Below are 26,703 nucleotides of genomic sequence, written 5' to 3' on the forward strand. Positions count from 1 at the left end.
TGTTTTGCTTGTGAGTCAGCTTGCGCAAAGGTGCTCTAACTCACAGCTAGCACGTGGCTAAGATGCTACTCAAATTAGTCATCGGTTCGTCGATTGAGTAGTATTTTGCATAAGGGCTATGAGCCAAATAGGCTAAGAGCCGTTGTCAGGCCAAGGGTAAGACCCAACTATTGGCATTCTTTGGGTGATTGTTTTCAAGATCTACCCAAGGAAGTACACATCGACGTTAATGGACAAGCAAGAGTCTTGTCATTACGGATGTTTAGGGTGTCACTTTTGCACTACATGTTTTCATTGCGACACTCAAGTTGAGTTTTTGATAATCAACTCACAGCAGCTGATCTCCACAAGAAAGTATAGATGCAGCAATCAGTTACGACAGCATGACTGTCCATAAGAGCTCGGTAGTTCACTTGTGTGAGTCTCATGCTCTCTCTATAGCACTACGGAGTGTCTATGGACATACTGTTTTGGGGTAAGACCTGGCGGGTGATTGCTACATCACCCCATAGGCATTAAGGATCACAGTTTGATCTGCATAGAGGATCACAGTTGATCTCTCCCAGTTATACTTTCAAGGAAAGAATTCCGCAATCTACCACGCGGTAGCGGACGAACACACTTTTCAAGTTGATTCCAATCATTCTGTACACGGTTGACTATGTTGATTACCGTTATCTGCCAGTTGAGCAGTTTCTACAAAGAGTCTTACCAAGGGGTTTGACTACGTAGATTCTAATCCAAGGGCTTGGATTGCAAAGGCAACACCCAAGGTTCCCAGTGCAATGCTATTTGTTTTTTCAGGTAGGGGACGTGCTCCTCTCGGTTTGAATACAGGTAAGTGAACATTATGTTCAAATCTCCAGGTACGCATCTATTGATTTGGTGTTATTCCATTTTTAGTATGCGTTGCTTGGTTTTTCAAGACATATAAGTACGCTTAAATGTTACAGAGCCATGCCAAGGGCATGTCGGCACAAAGTATTTTGGGCCAAGTGTCCAATCTATCTTTCTGCCTTATGCTGTTACGAACCTACTTGTAGGGTTCAATTTGGCACTTGTTGTCACATGGGATACAACATGGTTTAGGAACTCAAGGAGTTCGGTTTAGCCAGTGTGGAGCAATGAATGAGGGTCCCTCTCACTCTTGTCACAGAGTGTTTAGAGTTACCTCACACACAAGTACATCTTGTACTTGACGGATGTTCTTTTTTATACATCCTCACATGAGACATATTCCACATGTGGAGAATATGAGTCTCTGGACTGACACTGGCGCCATTATTTCAATTATGTGTCACTACGAAGTCCAACTAGGTGCTGGTCAAATCTGTTTTCTAGACCATTTTTAGCACGACGTATCAAAAGCAATTTCAGTGGCCAGAATTGTCGGGTACTTAGAATGACTTGTTCAGCTACAAGTATTGCTAAACAACATCACAGATGGTTGTTTATACATATAGCAAGGCTATAAGTTAATGAAAAAGTTTCATTCTGTGTACCTAAAAGTGATCAATGTTTCACCTTCTATTGTGATTCAGACGTTTCAGCAAGGCTTGCAAAAGATTGCAACTGAAAGTATTTAGTTTTTTTTTTTTTTCAAAACTATTTACATTCCTTTTTAATATGTGCTAGGCGTATCACATTTGCCATAAGTATTGGCAAGGATCACCGTGGATATACAGGTTCGGATCTGTTTTTTGCTAAATGCATGCACACTAGGTGTTATGGGCCCTAGTTTTTAGATAAGGCTGATTTGGAACGGCATGCATATTCCTCAAGTTGTTGCTTATGAAGCATTTTGCACTCTAAGTGAAGTATCTCTATGAGATTACTTTTTAGGCCTACCAATCACCAATAGAGGTCATGGCTCGGTTTGGATGCTTGTAGGTTTCTCAAGTTAACCACGAGGATTATTCATTCCATTGTTGATTCTTTAGCAATGTGGTACGATATTGTTATCCCGTTTACCAGCCATCTGGAAAGTCTGGCTGTAAACCGTGGGGAAAACACACCTCAGTACTGTCACTTATCCACGGGGATATACAGATTACAAAGTATAATCTTGTATGCAAGTGCATACGTTAGCACCACGGATCCAATTAGTAAGCATTTATTGCTCTTCTTGGAGTTTACTTACTATCAGTTAATGCATGTTGCGACTCGGTAGTCTCTTCATGTATAAGTCAGGTTCTGAACCTTGACACTCGTTAGGGTGGGGTTGTTTAATGATGCTATTTGAGAACAAGTCAAGGACTTACACTTGGCTGATGATTTAGGTCAGCAAGTTACTTCACAGAAAGTGAAAAACGGTACTCTTTCAAGTATATCTTTGTCGTGATAACTCGTTTAGTATGCTCATGTGCGTTCTAAATGGAGTCTACACACTAGATGCTTACAAATGGACAACAATGTGGAAAATCAAGATGTTACTCTTGGTTTCATTGAACCTCCTGCGGAACCGTGTTCCGGACAACCAAACAGTTGGATCCATGAAGGATGCCACTTGAGAAAACATTAGTGTTCTTAAGAAGAAGTTTCCCATCTCCCTTCTTAAGGGGGGAGTAATGTCAGGACACCGCCAAGGCCGGACTAGACAAGGGCAAGGCCGGGCTAGGCGGTGTGGAACGGGGAGTCCAACTAGGGCAAAGGGCCAGGGGCTTGCCTATTAAAAGGGTGGTTGGGTGGTGGACTCTCATACGCTAGTTTCCCTTGTCTTACAGATTGGCCACTAGATCTCCTGCGGGAGTGATGTGGGTCTGCTAGGTGACACGTTGCTTGCCGATTCTCTGAGGCGATTGCTTGGATTCTTTGACGCATCGGTAAATCATCTTGAAATTTGAGCTTACTTGGTCGTGGGTGGTACATCAGGTTGTGGAATTATGCTCGTTCGCAGAGGCAATCTTGCGTTTTGCACAGGTAAAAAGTTTAGGGACAGGTTGCAAAATGCTATGTGGTGGAGTTCAAGAACTATCCACATATGGATGCAAAGTGGATGGAAGAGCATGAACTGTGAGTCACCAAATGTATTGCAGCTTTACCTTGAGGCCTTTGGGTCACAGCCTATGTATGCCCCAACCCAACGTCTGCATAGGAGGGGTAATGATAGAGCTACCACATCAAATGTACTCATGGATTTAGTGCAATAGCTGACAAAAGTATGAAAGTCTCATTAAGTCATTTGTACACAAGTTTTGACAGTCTTTCTTGCGGATACATACGATGATAAAAGGGTGCTTACCACACAAGATCATCTATGGCACGCAATAGAGGACGTTTGCGATTTTAAGAGGGTGGTATGTCACGTGGACGTGGCAATTGCTAACTTGAGGAGTTGGTTTCTTTTCGATGATTTTTGTTTAATTTTTGGGACCCTCTTTTTGAACTTGCAAATGATCGAACATTGCATGGCGAGTGTGAAATGGCCGACGGACGAGAGTTTCACCCGCAGTTGGGAAGGGCAGGTCACCACGAGTTGGTCGGGCTAATCAGCATTGGAATCCGAGCAATAAAAGGGTGTCTAGGCTTAGTTCAAAGTCATTTAGGCCCCTCGCGACACTTATAAGATGTGGGTACTAGGGAATTAACTCAAAAGAGGCAAACTGGACACTTGGCGGCTCCTGATGCAATTGCCAGAAGCATCAGCAAGAGGGGGCACCCATTTCAAGAGAGGGGGACTGATTTCAGCCCATTAAGTGCTACAGTGTGTGTGAGTAGTGGGTGCAAGTGCTCACAGCTTTAATGGAAAGCTTGCCTTCTCCCTTGCTCTATGTAGTGCGACGATTTGCTCTCGCGTATCTCTCTCTCCCCTTTGCACATATGGTAATGCCTCACTAGTTGGGCTACTCAGATGACCATGTACAGTTCTCAGGGTTTTATGCGCGTTTGCCAAGGCAAGAGCCTTTTGTACAGGAACCCGATTAGCTAATTGTTAATCCCCTTCAGGTACGCACAGTTCCATCGCGAAGGAGTGCGAAAACGGAGAGTTTTCTCGCGTGAAAACTCGTCCGATTTACAGGGGAACTGTCCCATTGCGTGCGGGAGCACTTGAGACACGCGTAGGTGTGCTCGCTCCGCTTAAAACTGTCCAAAACAGAGAATTACAGCGTGCTGTGTTTTTTTGCAGGTTTAGGGTTTCACACCTAAATTGTAGGGAATCGTTAGGGGAGCCTCGGAAAGGCCTTGGGATGCGTGTACAGGGCAGTAGGCACCTAAAAGTGGCAAAACAGAAAATTACAGCATGCTGAAATTGACCTGCAGCTCACTGGAAAGCTTCCATACCGCAAGGGAAAGTGTCCTTGATGCGTACGTTTGACCTACAGGGATATTTGTGTCGTTATGTTGGCGAAATTGGGTCAAAAACCTGCAATTACAGCCATGGACAGGTTTGGACAGCTTGGTGAGGGCTAGGTGCAAGGGTTCGGATCGTTTAATTGTTAGGGGAGTCTCGGGAAAGCATTGGGTGCTTGTACAGGACCATTTAGAGAGATGTCCCGTGAGGAATCTTGTCTAATTCAAGGGGCAAGTGACCCTACAGATGCGAGAACTCGAGGGCTACCCATAAAAGTGATCGGCACGCGGATCAGAGCGCAAAACAGAGAATTCAGCGAGCTGCAATTTCTCGCCAGGTTTTGCAAAGAGCTTTAAAGTGCTTGGAAAGTCTATGTTTGCTTGGGATTTTGTCCGTGAAGACTTCTACTATGGTTATGTTGCCAAAATCAGGTTGGAGTAGAGGAATTTCAGCCCGATAAAAGTGGGACATCTTGTGGAAGTTTACAGGTTTTTCTCAAGTATGATATGAATAAAGAAATAGCGAAAGGGGCGCTAGTCTTTGGGGCCAACAGGGTGTCGTTGTCTGCTTGGTAGCGCTCTAGCTGCCAGGCCGTGGTTTGTCTTGAAGTGTCGAATTCCAGTCACATGCTTATTCGTGAAGTTTCTATGTGTCTATAGTAAAGTAAAGAATTTCGGATGAAAGCCAACGCCTACCACCCTACAGGCCGGTTTCAGCATCCCTTGTAAATAAATAAGTGGCTTGGGCTTCGACTCTGCAGAGCATCTGGACGCAGAGTCTGAGAGTGAGACCCAACCACTCTTGTACTTTGAACTCAGATTAATACAAAAAGAAATACTGAAAGGGGCGCCAGTCTTTGGGGACAATATCTCTAGGCACGGAACTCCACCGGGCCAGTGCAAATCTATTGTGAACTGTGAACTGTTTTGAAGTGGTTATTTGGTGTTGTCGTGGTCGATTCTTGACTTGGAGTGTCCAAGTCTGTTACACAGGCCCTCTGAGAAGCAATTGGCATGAGTGTGGAGAAAATCCTTGCGTTCTTTATCAAGTTTAGACATATTTGTCCTATCCTCATCACTCAACTCTTTCTTAAAGATCGAGTAAACAAACAGATTGGATTTTATTAATTTAGAAATGGCCGAAGCCGATACAATAGGAACAGACTCTCCCTTCAGTTTTATATCGAGTTCAATGGTTCTGCCCTTCTCTGTAGTCAATGTTGCTTTCCTTGCTCGATAGTCGACCACGGTGTGGTTCTTGTGGTACCAGGGAATTCCCAAGAGAACATCACAACCTTCCAAAGGCATTATGTAAAAGTCCTCATGCCCCAAATACCCCTTACAATGCAACCGAAGTTTGCCAATGACGGGTGTAATGGCTACGTCCCTTCCAGGTGCCGCTAGAACTGCCTCCGCAAGTGGTCCCATCCGATCGGGAGTAATCTTGAGCCGCGCCGCCGATTCCGCTGAAATGAAGTTGGCCTTGGCTCCTCCATCAAAGAAGATCAGGGCCTCTTGGTCTTTCACATTACCCCAAGCTCGACAAAGTTCTGTACTCTCGTCCAACGTGCTGGGATCGGTACCCACACAGTCTGGAACCAGTCCTGTTTTCATCTTGCCTTTTCTTCCACGTTCCTCAACTGCTCTCGAACTCTCAGGCCTTTCGTCGTCCTTGTCATTCTGTTCTTTTTGTGTCTTTTTAGGGCACTTCGCGGAGATACGTCCTATTTTCCCGCATCCAAAGCACTTCCCTTCCCTGATGAAGCGAGCTCGCTCCTGAGGAGTAAGCTTGGGTCGTGCATCTTTCTTTTCTGAGTTGCTCTTTCTCTTTCTACTTTTATTTGTCAAAGTCTTTGATGAGCGTGCGGCGGTGTGTGCAAGTGAAAGAGCACGCGAGGAAGTGCAGTGTGTGTGCAGAGAGGGGAGGCGAAGGCCTGCAGGAGAGAAAGCGCTAGCAGAAGAAGAAGGGCATGTAAGTTTCTTCAAAGGGGATAAGTGAGTGAGTTGTTTGAAAACTCACTTACCCTTTATTATTTGTATAAGGACCAATTTAATAAGTTAGTGGCCAAGTTCAATGTGAACTTGGCCAAAGGTTAGTAACCTTTAAAATGTACATTAAAGGGGGCCATTTGGGTCTTTAACCCAACAACCTCCCACTATCTCTATGCATAGATGATGTTGTGCTTTGGGTAAGCATTTAGTGAGAGCATCGGCTGGATTTTGTGATGTATGGACCTTAACCAATGTAATAAGGCCATCCTCAAGCACTTCACATATGAAGTGATACCGCACATCAATATGCTTCGTGCGTGCATGAAACATGGCGTTCTTTGCTAGACATATGGCACTCTGGCTATCACAACCAAGCATAGGTGCCTTGGCAGGCAAACCAAACTCACTGCATAGGCGTGCTAACCAAATAGCTTCTTTGGAAGCCTCAGTGGCTGAAATATATTCAGCCTTTGTCGTAGACAATGCAACAATCTTTTGCAATCTAGAACACCATGAAATAGCACCTCCCGCAAGAGTAAATACATAGCCACTTGTGGACTTTCGTGTATCCACATCACCTGCCATGTCAGAGTCACAAAATCCCTTCAACTCCATTGGTCATTTACCATAGCAGAGGCATTTGTTGTTAGTCCCTTTCAAGTACCTCATAATGGACTTCACTGCATCCCAATGCAACCTGCTTGGATTAGCCATAAACCGGCTCACAACTCCCACTGCATGGGCTATGTCAGGCCTAGTAGCAACCATAGCATACTTAAGTGAACCACAAGCTGAAGCATAAAGCACACTTTGCATTTCATTGGCTTCTTCCTTTGACTTGGGACAATCATCTTTGGAGATTTTGACATATGGCTGTAATGGCACACCAAGAGGCTTTGCTCCAGCCATGTTAAATCTGTCCAACACCTTTTCAATGTACTTTTCTTGCGACAAATACAATAGACGCTTGTCTCTTTGCCATGTAACACGTACTCCAAGTATATGTTCAGCTGCCCCAAGATCTTTCATTGAAAACGCAGATTTCAACTTCCCTTTAAGAGCATCAACAGTGCTTCTTTTCTTTGCAGCTATCAACATATCGTCTACATAGAGCACAAGAATAATAGGTCCATCCTCATCACGTTTGGTATACAAACAATGGTTTGCATGGCTTCTTTTGTAACCATGTTTAAGCATGAAGCGATCAAACTTCTTGTACCATTGTCTACATGATTGTTTCAGCCCATACAAGCTTCTATTGAGCATACATACCAAATGTTCCTTGCTAGGAATAACAAAACCCTCGGGTTACTTCATGTAAAGCTCTTCTTCCACATCACCATGCAAGAAAGCGGTATGTACATCCATTTGGTCCATTTCCAAATCAAGAGCAGCCACTATGGCAAACAGTATACGCAAAGTGGTCATCTTCACAACAGGAGAGAACACCTCCTGAAAGTCTATGCCCTTGGTTTGAACATATCCCTTTGCCACAAGCCTTGCCTTATACTTGGGTTTTGCATCAACAGTTTTGATTTTATACACCCGTTTGTTAGGAATAGCCTTCCTTCCTTTGGGCAATTCAACCAAATCCCAAGTATGATTAGCATGCAAAGCTTTAATCTCTTCTTGCATAGCAAGCTCCCACTTGTCACTGTGCTCACATGTCTTTGCCTCTTTATACGTAAGAGGCTCTCCCTCATCTGTCAACATAATGTAATGCAAAGAGGGGTCATATCGACTCACAGGCGGTCTTTGACGAGTAGACCACCTCACCCAATGATCCACATTATCCGGCAATGGGTTTACATCAGGTGGCACGACAAAATCATCAACAATGGGTTGCTTTACATCATTTTCAGCACCATTTTCAACATTGTTTCTTGGCTGCAAATGCCCTTCAGAAGCCTCAATTTGCTGTCCAACATCATCTGGCTCAAACACCATTGGATCATCTACATTTTCAGCCATTTGTGGTGCATCGTGAGGGTCAAAATTAGGCCTAACAGGTGGCTGGTCATGCTGAAATTTCACCCTTTTATGGTCATGCTTTGAGACACAATTGTTTTGAAGCAGCCTTGCCTCATTAAAAACAACATCCCGGTTGCGTAGAACCCTTTTGAGCTGAGGTAACCAAATCCTGTAACCCATTTCGCCTTCTTCACCATATGCCATGAAGAGGCCTTTAATGGACTTCGCATCTAGTTTACTCCTCAACTCAGGTCTAACATGCACAAAAGCTTCGCAACCAAAAATGCGTAAGTGATCATATGAAGCAGGCTTGCCAGACCAAACCTCTTCAGGGATGTCACCTTTCAAAGACATGTGAGGGGATCGATTGCATATATACACTGCAGTTTTCAAAGCTTCTCCCCAAAATCCATGAGAATTATTAGCTGTGGACAGCATGCATCTCACCCTCTCACAAAGTGTCCTATTGAATCTTTCAGCCACACCATTAGAAGAGGGGCTGTATGGCACAGTAAGCTCTCTCTTAATGCCCAAATTTTCACAAAACTTGTTAAATTCAGCACTTGTGTACTCCCCCCATTGTCTGTACGCAAGCATTTTAGCTTTCTACCTGTTTGGGTGGTCACAAATGCATGAAATCTCTTAAACTCAGCAAAGGCTTCATCCTTAGACTTAAGCAAATAAACCCAAATTTTCCTAGAATGATCATCAACAAAGGAGACAAAATAATATGCACCACCCATAGACTTAGTAGGCATGCTACATACATCAGAATGTACAAGATCAAGCACACAAGATTTACGAGAGACACCAGAGTAATAAGAACGCTTTACTTGCATGCCATATTGACATTCATTACAAAAGTCAAGCTTTGTGCCTTTAGCATCAAGCTTGTTCAAAGTACAAAGCTTAGAAAGGCCCTTTTGGCTCAGATGGCCAAGCCTCTTGTGCCACAACTCCATGTGAGAGTTAATTTCAGCCAATGCAATAAACTTGCCCAACACGGCCTTTCCATGCATGTAGTAAAGTGTCCCTTTCTTTGTGCCCTTTACAATCAACCTTGAGCCTTTGGTCATTTTCCATGATCCTCTCTCAAACAAGATGCTGTAACCATGCATATCCATCTCACCAACAGAAAGCAGACTCTTCTTGATTCCCGGCACATATCTAACATCATGCAAGACAAGCTCATTTGTGCCATCTATGGAGAGATGCACATTGCCAATACCCTCAATGGAACATGCATGATTGTTTCCAAGGTATACTTAGCCACGCTTGCCTACATCAAAAGTAGAGAAACACTCCTTGATAGGAGTCACATGAAATGAAGCACCGGAATTAACAATCCAAGTTTGGGACAATGCATCATTGACAATCAATAAAGCATCAATAAGATCACTCTTGGTGATCTGCATGTCCTGTGAATGAACATTTAGAGAGGCATCAAAGTCATAAGCATCATCATCTGACAAAGTGGCGCACAAGATGTCCTCTACATCTGACAGCTCTTCAATCACGACACTAGAAGCCACATTGGCCTTCTCTTTGTCCTTTGAGCTATCCTGTGCATCTGCCTTGACTTCCTTCTTCTCTTTCTTTTTGTCTCCGCCATTCTTTTTCCTTTCTAACTCATCTTTATAGTACGTGCAATCGGGTTTCTTGTGACCTTTCCTGCCACATTGATAACAAGTCACATCACCCTTGCCTTTGCTTGCATTTCCCCTTTCTTTACTCTTACTCTTACTCCTTTGTGCATAAGCATTCTTCTTTTCTGTCCTGCCTCTAACCATGTTGGCAGAGCTGCCTCCCTCTCCACTTGCTTTCCTCCTGATTTCTTCATTCAAGATAGAACCCCTAACACCATCGAAGGTCAAATTGGGGTTATTGGACAACGAAACCACCAAAGTTTCCCATGACTCAGGTAAGGTCATAAGCAAGACGATAGCTTTCAGCTTATCATCAAAAGGGGGCAAGCCAAAATCCTGTAACTGCAACAAAGTACCTGCGAACAATGACAAGTGCTCTGCCGCGCTCTTGGACTCATCTAGTTGCATGCCAACAAGTTTTCACATCAAGTGCACCTGGTTGAGAGGCGTTGTATTTTCATACATTCCCTTTAACTTCTCCCACACATCAAAAGCAATCGTGAGACCTTTCATATCAATGACGGTCGCATCTGTCATGGCCATTTTAATATATGTAACGGCCTTCCTGTTCATGCTAACACATGCTTCATCTGTCATATTCTGTGGCTTCACCTGTTCAAGTGCCCCTTCACAATCTTTAAGAAATAGGATTCCCTGAATCCTGTCTTTCCAAAGATAAAAACCTGTACCATCGAACCTCCTAATCTCAAAGAGGTTCTTCACATCCGAAGAAGATGAGGCCATAGTTGCACGAAATAAGAGGGATAATACGCTGAATTTTTGGGCAAAATACGCAAAAATCGGAGTATATTTTCACAGAGATGTGCACTACAGCTCCAAATGGTCACAGGAGCAATTTGAGGCAAAATAGGTCGATTTGGGTACAAAATTCAATTTCTGAAATTTATGCGCAAGAAATTTCAGCGAGCGAATTTGTGCTCAAAAACAACAAATTTAATTGTTTTTAGCCTCAGAAGACATACATAGAGCTAATACACAGCCTTTAAAAGCATGTAAGCACAAAAGCTCCAATTTGTAGCATCAAAATTGCATGAAATTGAGCCACAAATGGTCATACATCGACAAAATTTGTCAAATGTGCGTAGATTGCATCAATTTGCACTTTCCTCAATGTATTCGCACCATAAAAACACTTGCAAAAACCTGCGTAAATCTGAAATTTGCTTAAAACACCTGTTTTAGGGCTTGTTTTTCGGCAATTTCAGGGTTTTCGGGTAGCGGGGACTTAGCAAAAGTATTCCCACAGCAAAACCTGTATTTTGTTGTCAAAATCTGTAATTTCCTGTTTTTGACCTAATTTCAGCCTGTTTTAGGTGAATTTTGGTTGCCGGGAGCTCTCTAATGTCCGGGGACGAGTCCTTTGGCGACAAAATTGCAAAATCTCGCGTGAAAGTTGATCTTCTTGGCTAAAATTCAACGTTTGCAAGTTTGGGGGCAAACCCTAATCGGGCTCTGATACCAGTTGATGAGCGCGCGGCGGTGTGTGCAAGTGAAAGAGCACGCAAGGAAGTGCAGTGTGTGTGTAGAGAGGGGAGGCGAAGGCCTGCAGGAGAGAAAGCGCTAGCAGAAGAAGAAGGGCACGTAAGTTTCTTCAAAGGGGATAAGTGAGTGAGTTGTTTGAAACTCACTTACCCTTTATTATTTGTATAAGGACCAATTTAATAAGTTAGTGGCGAAGTTCAATGTGAACTTGGCCAAAGGTTAGTAACCTTTAAAATGTACATTAAAGGGGGCCATTTGGGCCTTTAACCCAACAGTCTGTTCAACTCTTTGTGTCATGATCTCATCGGTGGGGTACATCAGATTGCCACAGTGAATGGCAAAACCCCGTTTCGCATGAATCATCAACTCCTGAATAGAAGCTGACTTCTGTTCCACGCAATGATCTCGGATCTCTGTAGGTAGACCCAAGGTAAACTGCTCAATCTGTTCCTTGAATGAGATCTTCTTAAATGAAGAGGCGGGTAGAAAAGAGCTCTAGAATCTCTCGCAATAAGCGTGTATTGTATCTTTCTTGGTCATTCGAAGATGGTTCCAAACAGTTCGTATATCACGTTCATACTCTCGAGTCAACCAAGAAGAAATAAAAAGCCTCTTGAATTTCAATCATTTAACTGGCGGAGTCTTGCTTAATAGAAGCGTGGACCACCAAGTTCGAGCATTCCCCTTAGAGTAAGAGGCAACTTTTCGAATCTTAGAGTGCTCGGAGTAACGTCCTCCTGCGAAAGTGATGTCAAACTGATGTACAAAAGACAAAGCCTTAGAAGCATCTCTATATCCTGGAAACGTATTAAATCTAATTGAGTGTCCACCTTTCTTAAACTCTCGAACTTTGTAGCTTTTGTCTTCGAGAACGTCATACTGGTTGGCTTTGTAAAAATTCTTCTTCTTTGCATAAAAGTTGCTCTCATCAAAGTCTGAACTGTTTGTAGACGAGTCCTCTGTAGAACTGTCACTCACTGGGCGAGATTTAGACTTCTTTGCATTTTTCTTGCCCTTTCCGAAGCATTGTTTCTTGCTTCGCTTTTTGCCTTTTCGGTCTTCTTCGCTCGAGTCAGATGAGCTAGAAGAACTGTCAGAAGAAGAAGAAGAAGAAGAACTAGGTACTTCTTCAAATCAAACACGCTTCTTCTGTTTCTTTGCCTTTTCCAATGTCGACTGACAACCCAAATAGACCGGGAAGTCAGGGCCTTTCTTCTGCTTTTTGCCGTGCTTTTTAGCTTTGTTTTGCGCGTCAAAAAGCTGAGCCATCCGTGCATCAACCATCTCTTTTAATTCCTTCTCTGGATATTTCTTGTGGGCAGAAGGTTTCTTGAGAGCGGGTTTTGGGGGTAGTGTTGTGGTTTTCTGCCATTGCACATGCACTTCCTGAAAAGAAGTCTTGCTCATATATTTTGCAAATTTTGGGTCCTTTGAGCATCATCTTTGTTGCATCGCCGATCAATTGACGACGCTCCATCTCTCGACGCTCCGCCTGAGTAGGCCAAGGTGGGCCATACTCCTTGCCAGAATCTTCGTTGTGATCCCTTGCCGCATCTCCGGATGCAGAGGGAGTCGAGTGATCCTTGCTTGAAGCCATAGGTGCTGTGGAAAAAAATAAATTGGGATCAGATTTCTCGTAGAAGAGAAATCGGCCGTGCTCTGATACCACTGTAACAAACGTGGACACTCCAAGTCAAGAATCTGCTGCGACAGCACCAAATAACCACTTCAAAACAGTTCATAGGTCACAATTGATTCACACTGGCCCGACGGAGTTCCGTGCCTAGAGATATTGGCCCCAAAGATTGGCGCCCCTTTTGGTATTTCTTTTTGTATTAATCTGAGTTTAAAGTACAAGAGTGCGGGCAAGCGCTCACACTTAGACTCTGCGTCCAGATGCTCTGAGTTGTGAGAGGCCTACTCACAAATTTAAAGGTACAAGGGATGCCAAAAGCAGAGCCCCAAAAGCTGAAAATCAAAAGCTCAAAAGCTTTGCAAAAATAAAGCAGTTTCTCTTTTTCTCTCTCTCTCTCGCTAAAATAAAGCAAAGAGGCTCGAAAAATAGCAACCAAGTGTATACCGCGTGTTCAATACGGGGTGCATAGACGAGGGGGTAGATAACTGTCATGAAGATAAGTCTGCGACTCTTGAGCACGAGGGCAGAAATCCTTACATTGTTAAGACTCGTTGTGGTATGGAGACCTCTCCCAATCCAGAAGGCGAGCAAATTCCTCCTTTGGATCCTCCAAGGAACCCTCTCCATACTCCAGTAGGTCCTCCACCTATTGTCACAAGACGGGCACCACGTGCCAATATAAAAGAACAGACTGAATAGACTTTTAGCACTTTAATAACAACTGAACTGAGGGAGAGAGACGACACGCGACACGGAGTGGCGGAATTCCACCCCAGAGGGTATTGGCCCCAAACCTTGGCGTCCCTTTCGATATTTCTTTATATTGTAGCAACACAGTACAAGCCGGTACTCTAGACTCTACACCTTCTCTTGGAAGCATGTCAGAGAATGAGCCCTAACCTCATATTTAAAGGCCCTTGGCCTAAAAAGCAATTACAGTGAAAAGCCTTCAAAAACTCAAAAGCTTTTGGTCCAAAAGCAATGCCAAAAAGCTGCCAGCGTAAATCACAGAAATCCGTACAGCCTAGCACATTATCAGCCAGCCAGCGTAAATCACAGAAATCGGTACAGCCTAGCACATCATCATCCGTATAGCGTGCCACGTCATCAGCCAATGTGATTTTCGGAAATCTGCCACGTCATTAGCAGCTACGTAATTTTTGGTGTGTGTGTGTGTGTGGGTACCGCTTTATTTCCTTTATGTCACTTGGGGCCCCATCGGACGGGGTCCCCGTAATTTGGTAGGACTTCTTCTTCTGTTACTTGTTCTTCTTAGGGTTTAGGCCCCTCAACCAACATCTGCAAGTTGGTTCCATTCTTTAGGGTTTTGACACGTCAGCAATTTGTGACATCTCCCCTTCTTGAAAGAGAGTAATCGTCCGCGATTACAGCATATCTGCAAAACAACTCAAGCTAGCTCAAAAATTTCTGAGGGACATTCCGAGGGACATCTTGAGGGACAATCAGTTTGCTCTTTTTGTTAAGGAGTTAGCTTCTCCTTTCGGCTCTTTTGATCAAGGAGTTAGCTTCTCCTTTCGTCCAGATTGGACTCTCGATATTCTGGTGTCGTAAAACTTAGCATCACACCTAGACCGTACTGATCTTCCACGGGTGTCTTGATGCACTAAAATGTTAGGTGCAGTAGACTGATTGTTTGCGCTTTGCTCAAGATGAGTGCTCCGAACTGTGCTCAAGGTTCCTTTTAGTTCTTATGGAAGGGAGAGCCTTCCGTTCTTAATGGAAAATGCTATGATCACAAACAAAGTGAATGGACACTGTGCGTGCAAGTGTATGAGATTGAGAGATAGAGAGAGAAGAGAAATACGACACCAGGGACGTTGTAAAACCCTCCTCCGAAGGCCCCACTCTCGTCGGCGAGAGTGGTCTACTTTTGATTGCACAAAGTGGTACAATGCGTATGCAATGGACTGATGCAACTTGGGACTATGTCGATGACGACGACGACTTTAGGGCTGAAATCTGTGGTCTTCTAACTGCTGAATTTCGGGGCTGTTTCGGTGGCTGAAAATCTCTGTTTTGGCTGCGTTTTTATGGGCTGAAAATTGGGGTTCTTCTGCAACCAACTAGGGCTGAATCTTGTGCTATGGAGATTGCTGAAAAACGCTGCTGCAACCGCTTCGGAATGGCTGAAAACCAAAACGCTGAGGTTGCTCTGTAGCGTTTACAAAAACGTTGGCCTAGATCTGGAACTGCAGGTAGCGTTAGTGAAAAACGCGAGGGATCTGATGTGCTACTGCTAGCGATCTGCTAACGCCAGGGCTTTGGAGTACTTTCGGCGATGATGCAAACTGAAAACGCTGGGGTTGTTGTGTGGCGAAGGTGGGGGAACCAAAAACGCCAAGGTTACTGTTGGGGTTCTGCTGAGAAGGTGCCGGTTGAGCATGTGCTCCTGCTGCCTCTTCTGCCAGAAACTTGGGTTTGCTTATATATTAACTTAGCAAAATTGCCCTACCTACTTTTGTTGGAAAGTCACTTAAAAATAATAAGTGAAAAATACCAAAAATAGGGAAAATAGGCTAAATGCACTGGAAAATTCCCCTGACTGAATCTGATGGATCCTAAAGGGAATATTGATGATCATGCTGTGTGCAACCAGAGGATATGCATCTACACTAAGTGACTGGGCATGCACGGTCTACGAATAGACTCACAAAAGTGTCAGATCACTCCTAATCTAGATTGACTGGACTGACTGAACCCTGATCATGCTGTAGCTTGTCCATGGACACATAGGGTTGGATGTGTCATGTGACATAAAATTACATACCAAGGCAATCTCATCCAATTAGGAATATTCAATGGTTGGCACATCAGAACTGAGAGTAACCACTTCTCATACTTCTTAATACTCCTCCTGCATAACCATCCAGGTCCGGGCCGGGAGTCACAACAAGAATACTTCCCCCGTAAATAACCACAAATCAGTATTAAAACCAGAGTCAAACAATTCAAATTGGCACCAAGACAGGTTCAAAATAGATACCATCTATTTCAAACAAATTCCAAACAGGATCACCAAACAAGTTCTCAAACAGATTTTAAACTTAAAAAGCAATCTCGACATTAGTCGAGCTCGGAAAGTCGACTGACTTTCCATCTTGAAACCTGCACCAAAAATTAGGGTTAGGTTCATCCCATAGGGTCGTAGCCGAGCACAGCATGGTCCATCAGCTCTTGGACAAACATCGTTTCTTTGGCGATGAAGGTAGTCCCAAGATAGCAATCGCACTGGACCTCCAAGGTCACCTGCTCGTGAAGAGACATCTATTGAGAGATGTCGAGAAAATTTCAAGTTATAATTTGCTAGGGTTTCCATGGCAAGCATTTCAAGATACCCCACTCTGCCAGAAGTTGCACTCCGAAGGAAGATGTCAGAAACCATATAGCTTTGGGCAAAAGTTTTCTTGAAAGCTTGCCAAGTCCTTGGAAGTGTGCGGCTTGGTAGCTGTAGACATCAACATCTGCATGGCACTGTCTCTGAGAAAAACAGCAGCTCGAAACAAACCTTGGATCCTTCTCTTGCAAGTGATCTTAATGGCTTATGCCCTGTAAGACATGAGCGGTGAAGACGAGAGCGCGCCCGATGCGCGATGAAGTAAGGGTGGGAGTGCCTAGTAAGTCCGGGGTCGGAGCACGAAGATACCTCAAATAAAATTCCAATAGCTTTATCCGTTCTTTTGTAGGACCGGTATGCTTTCAGAAAAGCACACGCCTGATGCTATGATACCATTGTCACAAGACGGGCACCACGTGCCAATATAAAAGAACAGACTGAACAGACTTTTAGCACTTAAAAACAATTGAACTAAGAGAGAGAGAGACAACCGTGACACGGAGTGGTGGAATTCCATTGTCACAAGACGGGCACCACGTGCCAATATAAAAGAACAGACTGAACAGACTTTTAGCACTTAAAAACAATTGAACTAAGAGAGAGAGAGACAACCGTGACACGGAGTGGTGGAATTCCACCCCAGAAGGCCAAACCTTGCGCCCCTTTCAGCATTTCTTTATATTGCATCAACAAAGTACAAGCCGGTACTCCAGACTTTGCACCTTCTCCGGGAAGCATGCCAGAGAATGAGCCCTAACCTCATATTTAAAGGTCCTTGGCCTAAAAAGCAATTACAGTGAAAAGCCTTCAAAACTCAAAAGCTTCTGGTCCAAAAGCAATACCGAAAAGCTGCCATCGTAAATCACAGAAATCCGTACAGCCTGCCATGTCATTAGTCATCACAAAAAGCGGAAATCCGTACATCATGCCACGTCATCAGCCAACGTGATTTTTGGAAATCTGCCACGTCATCAACGGCTACGCAATTTCTGGTGCGTGCGTGTGTGTGGGTCTTGCTTTATTTCCTTTATGTCACTTGGGGCCCCATCGGACAGGGTCCCCGTAAGTTGGTAGGACTTCTTCTTCTGTTACTTGTTCTTCTTAGGGTTTAGGTCCCTCAGCCAGCATCTGCAAGGTTGCTCCACTCTTCAGGGTTTTGACACGTCAGCAATTTGTGACACCTACCCCTTCACCCTTGCCACCCGATCCCATGGTTTCCATGATGCGGATGATGATGAGGCAAGATGAGACACGGCGACGAGAGCATGTGGAAGCGGGAGAGCGAGAGGAATGTTGATTGGCGGCCAAAGCCGAGGCTCGTAGATGGGAGCGTGAGGCGGTCGCGGAGGTTAGACGGCAAGAGAGGGCAGTCATGCATGATCTCATCACCTCTCTTGCCATTCGATCCGTCTCATTGGAGCTAGATTATGACAAGCTTGCCAAGACCACCGCGGAGGCGACCAATGCTGTCACAAACTGGTGACGTGGTAGCAAGCCCTTGGACACACTCACCGAGTTAGGCAGCATGGTATGGACCCGCAAAACGCACTGACATGATGACGTGGCAGGCCCATACAGACGCTCCGTAAAATCCGTTGACTGGTTGTACGGAAAATCCCGCTTTTTGCGGAGCTGTTGACGTGGCATTGCGTACGGATTTCCCTGGTTTTACGCTGGCTGAATTCATTGGCAGCTTTTGGGCTTATTGCTTTATTTTGAGAAGCTTTTAAACTATAGCTTTTGGGGCATCCCTTGTATCAATAAATAAGTGGGCTAGGCCTCACTTCTCAGAGCATTTGGACGCAGAGTCTGAGAGTGAGCACTTACCCACTCTCTTGTACTTCGAACAGAGATTAATACAATAAGAAATACCGGAAGGGGCGCCAGTCTTTGGGGCCAATATCTCTAAGTACGGAACTACGCCGGGCTGTGTCGACCTAAGTGTGAATTGTGAACTGTTTTGAACTTTGGTTGCATTGTCAGGGGTATTTGGGGCACGAGGACTTCTACAGTCGGGAAGGGTAGGTCGCCACGAGATGGTCGGCCCAGTCGGCACTAGAATCCGAGCAGTAAAAGGGTGTCTAGGCTCAATTCAAAGCCATTTAGGCCCCTTGCTACACTTATAAGTTGGTGGGCACTGGGTAGTAGGAAATTAACTCAAAAGAGGCAAACTGGACACATGGCGGCTCCAGATGCACTTTCCCAATCTGCATGACGAGGCCCCGTTTGAAGAGAGGGGGCTGATTTTTGCTCTTTAAGTGACTACAGTGTGTGTGTGAGTAGTGGGTGTAGGTGATCATAGCTTTAATGGAAAGCTTGCCTTCTCCCTTGGTCTATATAGCGATGATTTGCTCTTGCGCATGTCTCTCTCGCCTTTGCACATAAGGTAATGCCCCACTAGTTGGGCTTCTCAAATGACCATGTACAGTTCTGGGGTTTTATGCGCGTTTGCCAAGGCAAGAGCCTTCTGAGCAGGAACCAAATTAGCTAATTGCTAATCCCCCAAAGGTACGCACAGTTCCATCGCGAAGGATTGCAAAAACGCGTCCGTTTCAAAGGGGAATTGTCCCATTGTGTGCGGGAGCACCAGAGACACGAGTAGGTGTGTTCACTCCGCCCAAAACGATCCAAAACAGAAAATTACAGCCTGCTGTGTTTTTCTGCAGGTTTAGGGTTTCGCACCTAAATTGCAGGACAATGTCAGGGGAGCCTCGGGATGCTTAAACAGGGCTTTGGGCATCTGACAGTGTCAAAACAGGGAATTACAGCATGCTGAAATTGACCTGCAGCTCATTGGAAAGCTTCCTAACCGCAAGGGAAAGTGTGCTTGACGTGTACTTTTGACCTATAGAGGGTTTTGCGCCGTTACGTTGGCGAAATCACAGGGGATGCCCATTTTCGGACTGGCATACGCAAATCACAGGGGACGCCCTTTTTCGCGATTTCCGTTGGCATACACACCACTTTTACGCAAATCACAGGGGACGCCCTTTTTCGTGATTTGCGCTGGCATACGCACCACTTTTACGCAAATCACAAGGGACACCCTCTTTCGGGCTTCCTGTCCCCACTTTCCGTCCCCCCCTCTTTTTTACACTAAAAATCCATTTGAGCCCCGTCCCCCGTTCCCCGTCCCGTGTAACTACGCCGTATGCCCTATCGACTACCTCATTTTTGTGCTAATTTTTCCAATTTAATGCTTCTTTTAGTGCTAGGCTTCATTATGATTGAGTCTGTCCTTGATCTCCGGAGTCATGATAGAAACTCAGTACACTGAACTTTGTGTTGATGTATGCTCATGTGTGTGTGTGTGTGTTGTGTTTGGGAGCATATGTTAGTACCTAGTTCTACACCCACTATTGGGCACTGACGGCGTTAGTGGGGATGTCGTGGTATTTAGCCAATACTATGCATGATGGAGCTGATGGTTATATCATCTTGTGGGTGACCACTTAAGTCTATACCTTGCACTTCTCTTTAAGGGTGAATTTGGGCTTATCCTAGAGTTATGACTTGTGCTAATTCTGCCTATCATTTGTGGTGCGTATGCCCTATCAACTACCTCATTTTTGTGCTAATTTTTTCGATTTATTGCTTCTTTTAGTGCTAGGCTTCAGTATGGTTGAGTTTGCCCTTGATCTCCAGAGTCATGAGAGAAACTTAGTTTGCTGAACTTGGTGTTGATGTATGTACTATGCTCATGTGCGTGCGTGCGTTGTGTGTTGTGTTTGGGAGCTTATGTTAGTACCTAGTTGGCAGAGTTCCACCCTAAGAGAGCACTGGCCCCAAACCTTGGCGTCCCTTTCGGGATTTCTTCATATTGCCTCAACTCAGTACAAGCCGGTACTCCCACAAGAATGTATAACCGGCCCGTACAACGTAGAGGGCGGTACTATTTCAATTACCTGTTAACTTTACACAGAGCACTGAGAAGGGAAGAGAACACAGTTGCGTCCAGCGACTAGAATGTCATTGCGCACACGAGACCGACACCCTGTAGGCCCCAAAGACTGGCGCCCCTTTCGGTATTTCTTTATTCAAATTAAAGTAGACGATCCGACCACTTCGCACAAGCTTTTACAAAGCTGTCCAAACTTGGCGAGGGCTGAAAACGCAGGTTTCGACCTGATTTTGGCAGCATAACGGCGCAAAAACCCCTGTAGGTCAAAAACACTTGTCTAGGACGGATTCCCTCGCTATCTGGAAGCTTTCTGGCGAGCTGTCACAGAATTTCAGCAGGCTGTAATTCCCTGTTTTTCACTGCCGGGTGCCCAAAAGCCTGTACACGCTTCCCAAGGCTCTCACGAGACTCCCTCGATGTTCCCTTGCAGTTTAGGTGCGAAACCCTAAACCTGCAGAAAAACACAGCAGGCTGTAATTCCCTGTTTCGGATCGTTTTTAGCGGAGCGAACACGCCTACGCGTGTCCCAAGGGCTCCCGCACGCAATGGGACAGTTCCCCTGTGAATTGGACGAGTTTTCACGCGAGAAAACTCTCCAAACTCGCAATCTTTCGTGATGGAACTGTGCGTACCTGTGGGGGATTAGCAATTAGCTAATCCGGTTCCTGTTCAGAAGGCTCTTGCCTTGGCAAACGCGCATAAACCCCCAGAACTGTACATAGGTCAAATGAGAAGCCCACTAGTGGGGCATAACATACTGTACGTAGGGGAGAAAGAGAGCAGTATGTAGCGTGCGGGGCATCACTCCCGTCACCATACTGTGCATAGAGGGCAAGGTAAGCATTCCATAGCTTCTGTACCTGCTACAATCCACGTGAGGCTGAAAAATGGCGCCCCCTTTGTTGATATGCAGCTCGTTTTTGCCTCCCAGAGTGGCAGAATCGCTCACAGGCTGACACGTCGCCCAGTTTCCGAGTTTGGGCTTTCCTTGCTAAAAATATCTCAACTGGTGCGTCAGTTGACTTGGCAGCAGAGCAATAAAATGTTCCCCTTGTCATTCTAGAGCTAATGACGCGAACACATTTTCCGGTCAAAAATAGCAGGTCCCTAAATTTTAGGAGATGCTTCCATGGCGTCCCTATCGGTCTCCTGACCATCATTGAAGACTACCATTTGACCAACATCTACAATGTGGGTTAATTTACTGGCCCCTTTCAACTTATAAAGTTGCAGTGACTTGACGAGCGGCCCAAATTCCAGTTTGGCGCACACGAGCTTCCATACTCATCAGAATTCAGTGCTAAGTAGCCCGGGCAGTCCGTGTCTGACCGACCTAGATCCCCGATGTGAGAAACCCATTTGGTTGCAGTCGTTTCACACTGGCCATGCAATGTCCACTTGCACCTTTTCAAGGGTTTCGGGACAAACAAGTAAAAATAAAATAAATATATCTAATACTTATTTACGGAAGGCAACAGGAAAAATACACCTCCTGGTGATAGAATGAGCCCATGGCACATATTTAAAGGCCCTAGGCCCATGATAAGCAGTTTACATGAAAAGTTTCAAACTCAAAAGCTTATGGTCCAAAAGCAGGCGTGGAAAAGTTGTCAGCACAAATCACGAAAATCCGTACACCTGCCACGCCAGCAACGCAACTCACGGAAGTTCGTATAGTCTACCACGTCATCAGCCAGCGTGAAATCCAGGTGCTCGTGCAATTGCCACGTCATCAGTTTTTACGCTAGGTCTTTTGAGTGTGTTGGGTCTTGCTTCATCTTTAGTAAAGTGGGCTCCGTCGGACGGGGTACCATAAGTTGGTAACACTTTATTATTACTTGGGCCCTCTTGGTGAGGATTTGTAAGTTGGTGAGAACTTCTGCCTCTCTAGTGCTTCTAGGGTTTAGCAGTACCCTTCAGCATCTACTGAAGTAGCCTTCAGTACCTCATTAGTGCCCAACATCAGTAGCATCAAGTACCCATTAGCATCTCAGCATCTCATCATTTAGCATCATTGTATCAACATTTTGTAATAACGCAAGTACTTGCTCTGGCAACAGAGCAAGGGGGCCCTTGAGTGTGGTTGGGACCCGATATGCGGTGTCGTCTCTCTCTCTCTCTCTCTCTCTCTCTCTCTCTCTCTCTCTCTCTCTCTCTCTCTCTCTCTCTCTCTCTCTCTCTTTCATTCAGTTCAGTTCTATTCTTTCGTGTGAAATAAAGTAACCTTGTGTTTGTGCGGAGTACTAGATCCAAGCTAAATCCTTAAACTCTTCCGCTTCACTTAACACGTTTTCTCTTTTCGTTCTTCTGTCTTACATAGGCTTTTCCTTTCGATTGCTTTCTTGTTTGCTTGTTGCCTGTTGCGCATGCTTCTGTCTTCTTGTGTGTGTTGCTTGTTTTGTTTGCTTGCTTGCATGTTTCTTTGCATGTGTCTGCATGTCTGCTTGTGGGTGGTATGTTTGTGTGTGTGTGTGTGGATGATTGCATTTTAATTCCTCTGTTTTTGATCAATTGGCTAAGGTGTTTAGGGATTGTGGTGGCCATGCAGGGTTGGGTGTTCGAACCGATAGCCTCCTCTTCAGCTTGCTCCATACTCTGTTTTTGCTTATGTAGGTTGCAGAGAGTTAGCCCTGTAGATTCTTGCCAGGGATGCTTGCGAGGCTCTCTGTCTCTCATGGAGTTTTGATGCAAGGTTTTTGGCGGTGGTGATGCTTATTCTGCTCGGGTGCACCGTTGCTTACGGCTTTGGAGACCTAGAGTCGGCTATAGGAGATCTTTGGTGGAGTTCACGACTTCTTGTCGAAATCTGGGTGGCCTGGTTCTGCTTCAGCTCTCTGCTTCCTTCTTCCCTTACTCCCTTGCTCCTAGCTTTTGTTGTATCACCCATTTTTCGTAACTTTGTATCACTGGTAGTTTTTCCCCTATGGTATGTGGCTGTTGAATAATCCAGGGTTTTTTTCACTATGAGATCAGTTCTATTCTGTGTGCCTTTGAAGTTCGGACTGATGTAATGCCTTTGGGCCTAGAATTTGATTGCGTAATACAAAAGGGTATCAAGCCCCCCTTCTTTTGCGAGAGAGAGAGAGAGAGAGAGAGAGAGAGAGAGAGAGAGAGAGAGAGAGAGAGAGAGAGATTCCCACTTTTTTGCCAAAAAAAAAAGAGATAATTTGATTGACAGGGTGGATTGAATGCCAATTTTTTGGCTACAATTTGGGTTGATCTTCACGGAATGGGAAATACCATTGGATGTCCGAGGCCTCACCATACAGTGAGAAATATATATGAGCTGCATGATATTCTTAAGCAGTATGGATGTCCAATATAAGTGTGGACTAATGTAATGAAGATACTATCAAGTCTTATGAACTCTTTGCGGGACAGGCAAATTATTTTTACTGAGGACAGAGGAATAAGATTAGTTCTATTTCTATTGAGATATCTGATGGATGGTCATAAGAACATCGGTGAGAAGCATTAGAAATCATATTAATTGGCTAATTGATGTGTACTTTATTCTGACTCTGTGATCAAAGATTTGATAGATTGGTGGTTCTGAAAAGAGGAATGTTGTCAACAGCTATAATCAGCATGTCTTTGCTATATGCTGTCATTTTAGTTGCATACTTGAAATTCCTATTTTTCAGCCGAACGACGTAAAGCTCGAGAAGTGTGAAACATGGTAGGCACCCTTTGGTTGACAAATAGTCTGTGATCGGTTTTCTTATTGCTTTCATCATCCTGTAGCGAAGCCTCCTTTCACCTCCGTTTTTTGAGAAATCATTTGGGCTTCTTAAACTGAAATGAAGACTGTATGTTTCTCTTGGAATCAAGTTTACTGTCGTATGCAAGTTCCCATCTTGCAGTCCTGAACGAGTCTTATGTTCAAGCTTCATTTAAAGATTGTCAGTCCCCTTGATTCTTTTATAGAGATAGGCACACCTATGTATGTTCACTTGAGTTGTTCTCACTGAGATGGTTCTTGCCCTCGACGACTAGTGGGAATCCTACTCTGATCACTATGGAGACAAAGGAAGAACAAAGAGAGAGAGAGAGAGAGAGAGAGAGAGAGAGAGAGAGAGAGAGAGAGAGAGAGAGAGAGAGACCTTGAGCAACCGCCGTACTGCCAACTATGGTGGCCGCTTAAGGTTTATAGAATTGTAGGTGCTCTACTTTATATTTGTTTCCCTCTTATGTCACTCGTGCTGCTTGCAACTATTAATTTCCTCGTGTTTTGTTTGCTATTCTTATGTAGTGTGAAGAATTTATTTTAAATCTTTAATAGGAGCCTATTTGTTGTCATACAAGGGAACTCCTTTGATTAGAAAAGATGTTTTGCTCTATATCATGGCGTATAATGGAAGCTCTAGAGAGCTAAAGATTGATTCACAAAACCATAATCTACAAACATGTAATAACAACGCAGTGCTCGGCTTACACTTGAGCCCCAACACGGTAGTAATTTACTTGATAAGATGGTCTTAAGCCATCTGGAAAGCAAAATGAGAAAACTAAACAACTCAATGCCTTGATGCTGACAACACAATTGCCACATGGTTCTTTAATTGCAGTCTTGGGTTGGCACAACATGATTGTGAGAGCAACGCTAAGGCCCCAGTTAGGACTACGTCTTTGTCATCTCGAGTTGTATCATGCATACAATTCTGGTAATTCCAATTGGCTTCCACAAACATGAAACAACAGTAGTTGATGTTTTTATTCTAGCCGCTTATCGAGATCAACAGATGCAACGCAAAGAGGAGGAAGGAAATACCAAATAGGAGCAAGTAATTTGGAGCTTATTCATGACACTTTTTTATGTGACCATGAAGTTAACGCTCCTTGATCTCTAGCTTGACCACAAAAATGTAGGTTGTGCATCTCCCTGAACTTCGTCCTTGAGAAAAGATAAGTGGACACTTGGATAGACTTGGAAATCGCTGAGATATATACTTTGTTTTCATTGTTGTTATGTTGTGGCCCTTAAGAAAATGCCTCAATGCAATAATAGACACAAAATCCTTTGTCTTGGCATCAACAAGGCAACATGAGCTCCCAACATTAATGCTCTCCCATGTCCAAGTAGCCATTGTGGTACTTGAGGGTTGCCTGGGTGCACAACTCATGTACAATGCATGGTGGCACATCTATTTGCAAAGTCTTGGAAGTTGCTTTGTAGCTTGTATGCTAATTTGTAGATGGTTATTTGGGATCTCCTAGATTCCTCTATGTATGTACTTAAATTACTCCCATAGGAAGGTTACAACTCCATTAGAATTGTGGAACAAGAAAGTTGAGAAAAGCAACTTCACGTGAGATAGGTCATTTTGCCTTGACATTTTCACTTGCATTGTTTCAACGAGCAAGTTCAACTTTATGCATGCATGATGGCATGTTCGTTTTTGTTTGTTGGAGAAGTACTTGCGGTTACTTGCCAATCAAGATCCTTAATGACCTTGTACAATGGAGGTTTATTGCTCAATTAGATTGGACCCTCAAATTAAGTTTCTATGGGTTATGCATCTTGTATGGGTCCCCAAATTAAGGATAGAGTACCTTTCTCCTTATCTATAATAACAAGTAAAGTAGGTGACTGCAAGGAGTGATGTTGGAGAATTTACACCATTGATAGGAGCTGCTGCTATAGGCAACAAGACAAGTGAACGTTTTTTAGTTATGGCACTTTCAAGCATTTGTTACTCTCAAATGGCTTTGTATTTCAAGCTTTCAATGATTTCAAGGTACGTCCATACACCTCTTTTAGGAATATACTTGAGCATTGGCTATATACATGCATATTGATTTCTAATTATAATTGATTGGAGAAAAGCTAGAGAGGTGTGAAATGAGGTAGGTATCCGTTAGTGACAAATAGTTTGTGATTAGGTTTATAATTGCTTTTATCGTCCTGTAATGAAGCCTCCTTTTGTCACCTTTGCTTTTTGAAAATTAAACTGAGATGAAATTTGTATGTTTCTCTTGGAGCTAAGTTTATCATGGTATGCAAGTTCTCATCTTCAAGTCTTAAATGATGTTGTCTATGCTAAAGCTTCATTCAAAGATTTTTGGTCCCCTTGGTTATTTTATAGAGATAGGGACTCCTATGCTCACTTGAGGTGTACGTGCCAAGATGGGTTTGTTCTTTTACTTGATATTGCTAGCAAGGACACAATAAACATTGTATGACAAGGTTGTCACTAGGATTTTCTCACCTTGCAATCAAAAGCATTAGTAATTTGCATGTTCGGTGCATAAATAGTAGCAAGGCAAAAAACCCTATGCATATTGGGAGTTGTTGAACTACAAGAATACATGGCAGCAGTGAATGCTTCAACCGCATTTCCGGGGTGAATAACCCCTAAGAAACAAAACACTTGAAAATGCAATCAATGTAGGAAAATTGGCAGCATGA

The 26,703-nt window shown here is 44.1% G+C and overlaps 1 protein-coding gene across 3 annotated transcripts in view; it reads left to right on the plus strand.

Moving 5' to 3' along the window:
* LOC147420793 (uncharacterized) overlaps nucleotides 1-23,811 on the plus strand; it is a 65,665-nt gene extending 41,854 nt beyond the window's left edge. For 2 of the 3 annotated variants that reach the window (XM_086504642.1, XM_086504640.1), the window contains one exon: nucleotides 23,473-23,811. In XM_086504642.1, coding sequence (XP_086360768.1) covers nucleotides 23,473-23,619 — 147 coding nt within the window. In that variant the 3' untranslated portion in view covers nucleotides 23,620-23,811. Of the gene's footprint in view, nucleotides 1-22,842; nucleotides 23,372-23,472 lie in introns of those variants that run through there. The other variant, XM_086504641.1, reaches the window with a different exon arrangement.
* Nucleotides 23,812-26,703: the final 2,892 nt, after the last annotated feature.

The sequence above is a fragment of the Adiantum capillus-veneris genome, chromosome 28 (genome assembly GCF_014529385.1).
Source record: "Adiantum capillus-veneris isolate H3 chromosome 28, ASM1452938v2, whole genome shotgun sequence".
NCBI lineage: Eukaryota > Viridiplantae > Streptophyta > Polypodiopsida > Polypodiales > Pteridaceae > Adiantum > Adiantum capillus-veneris.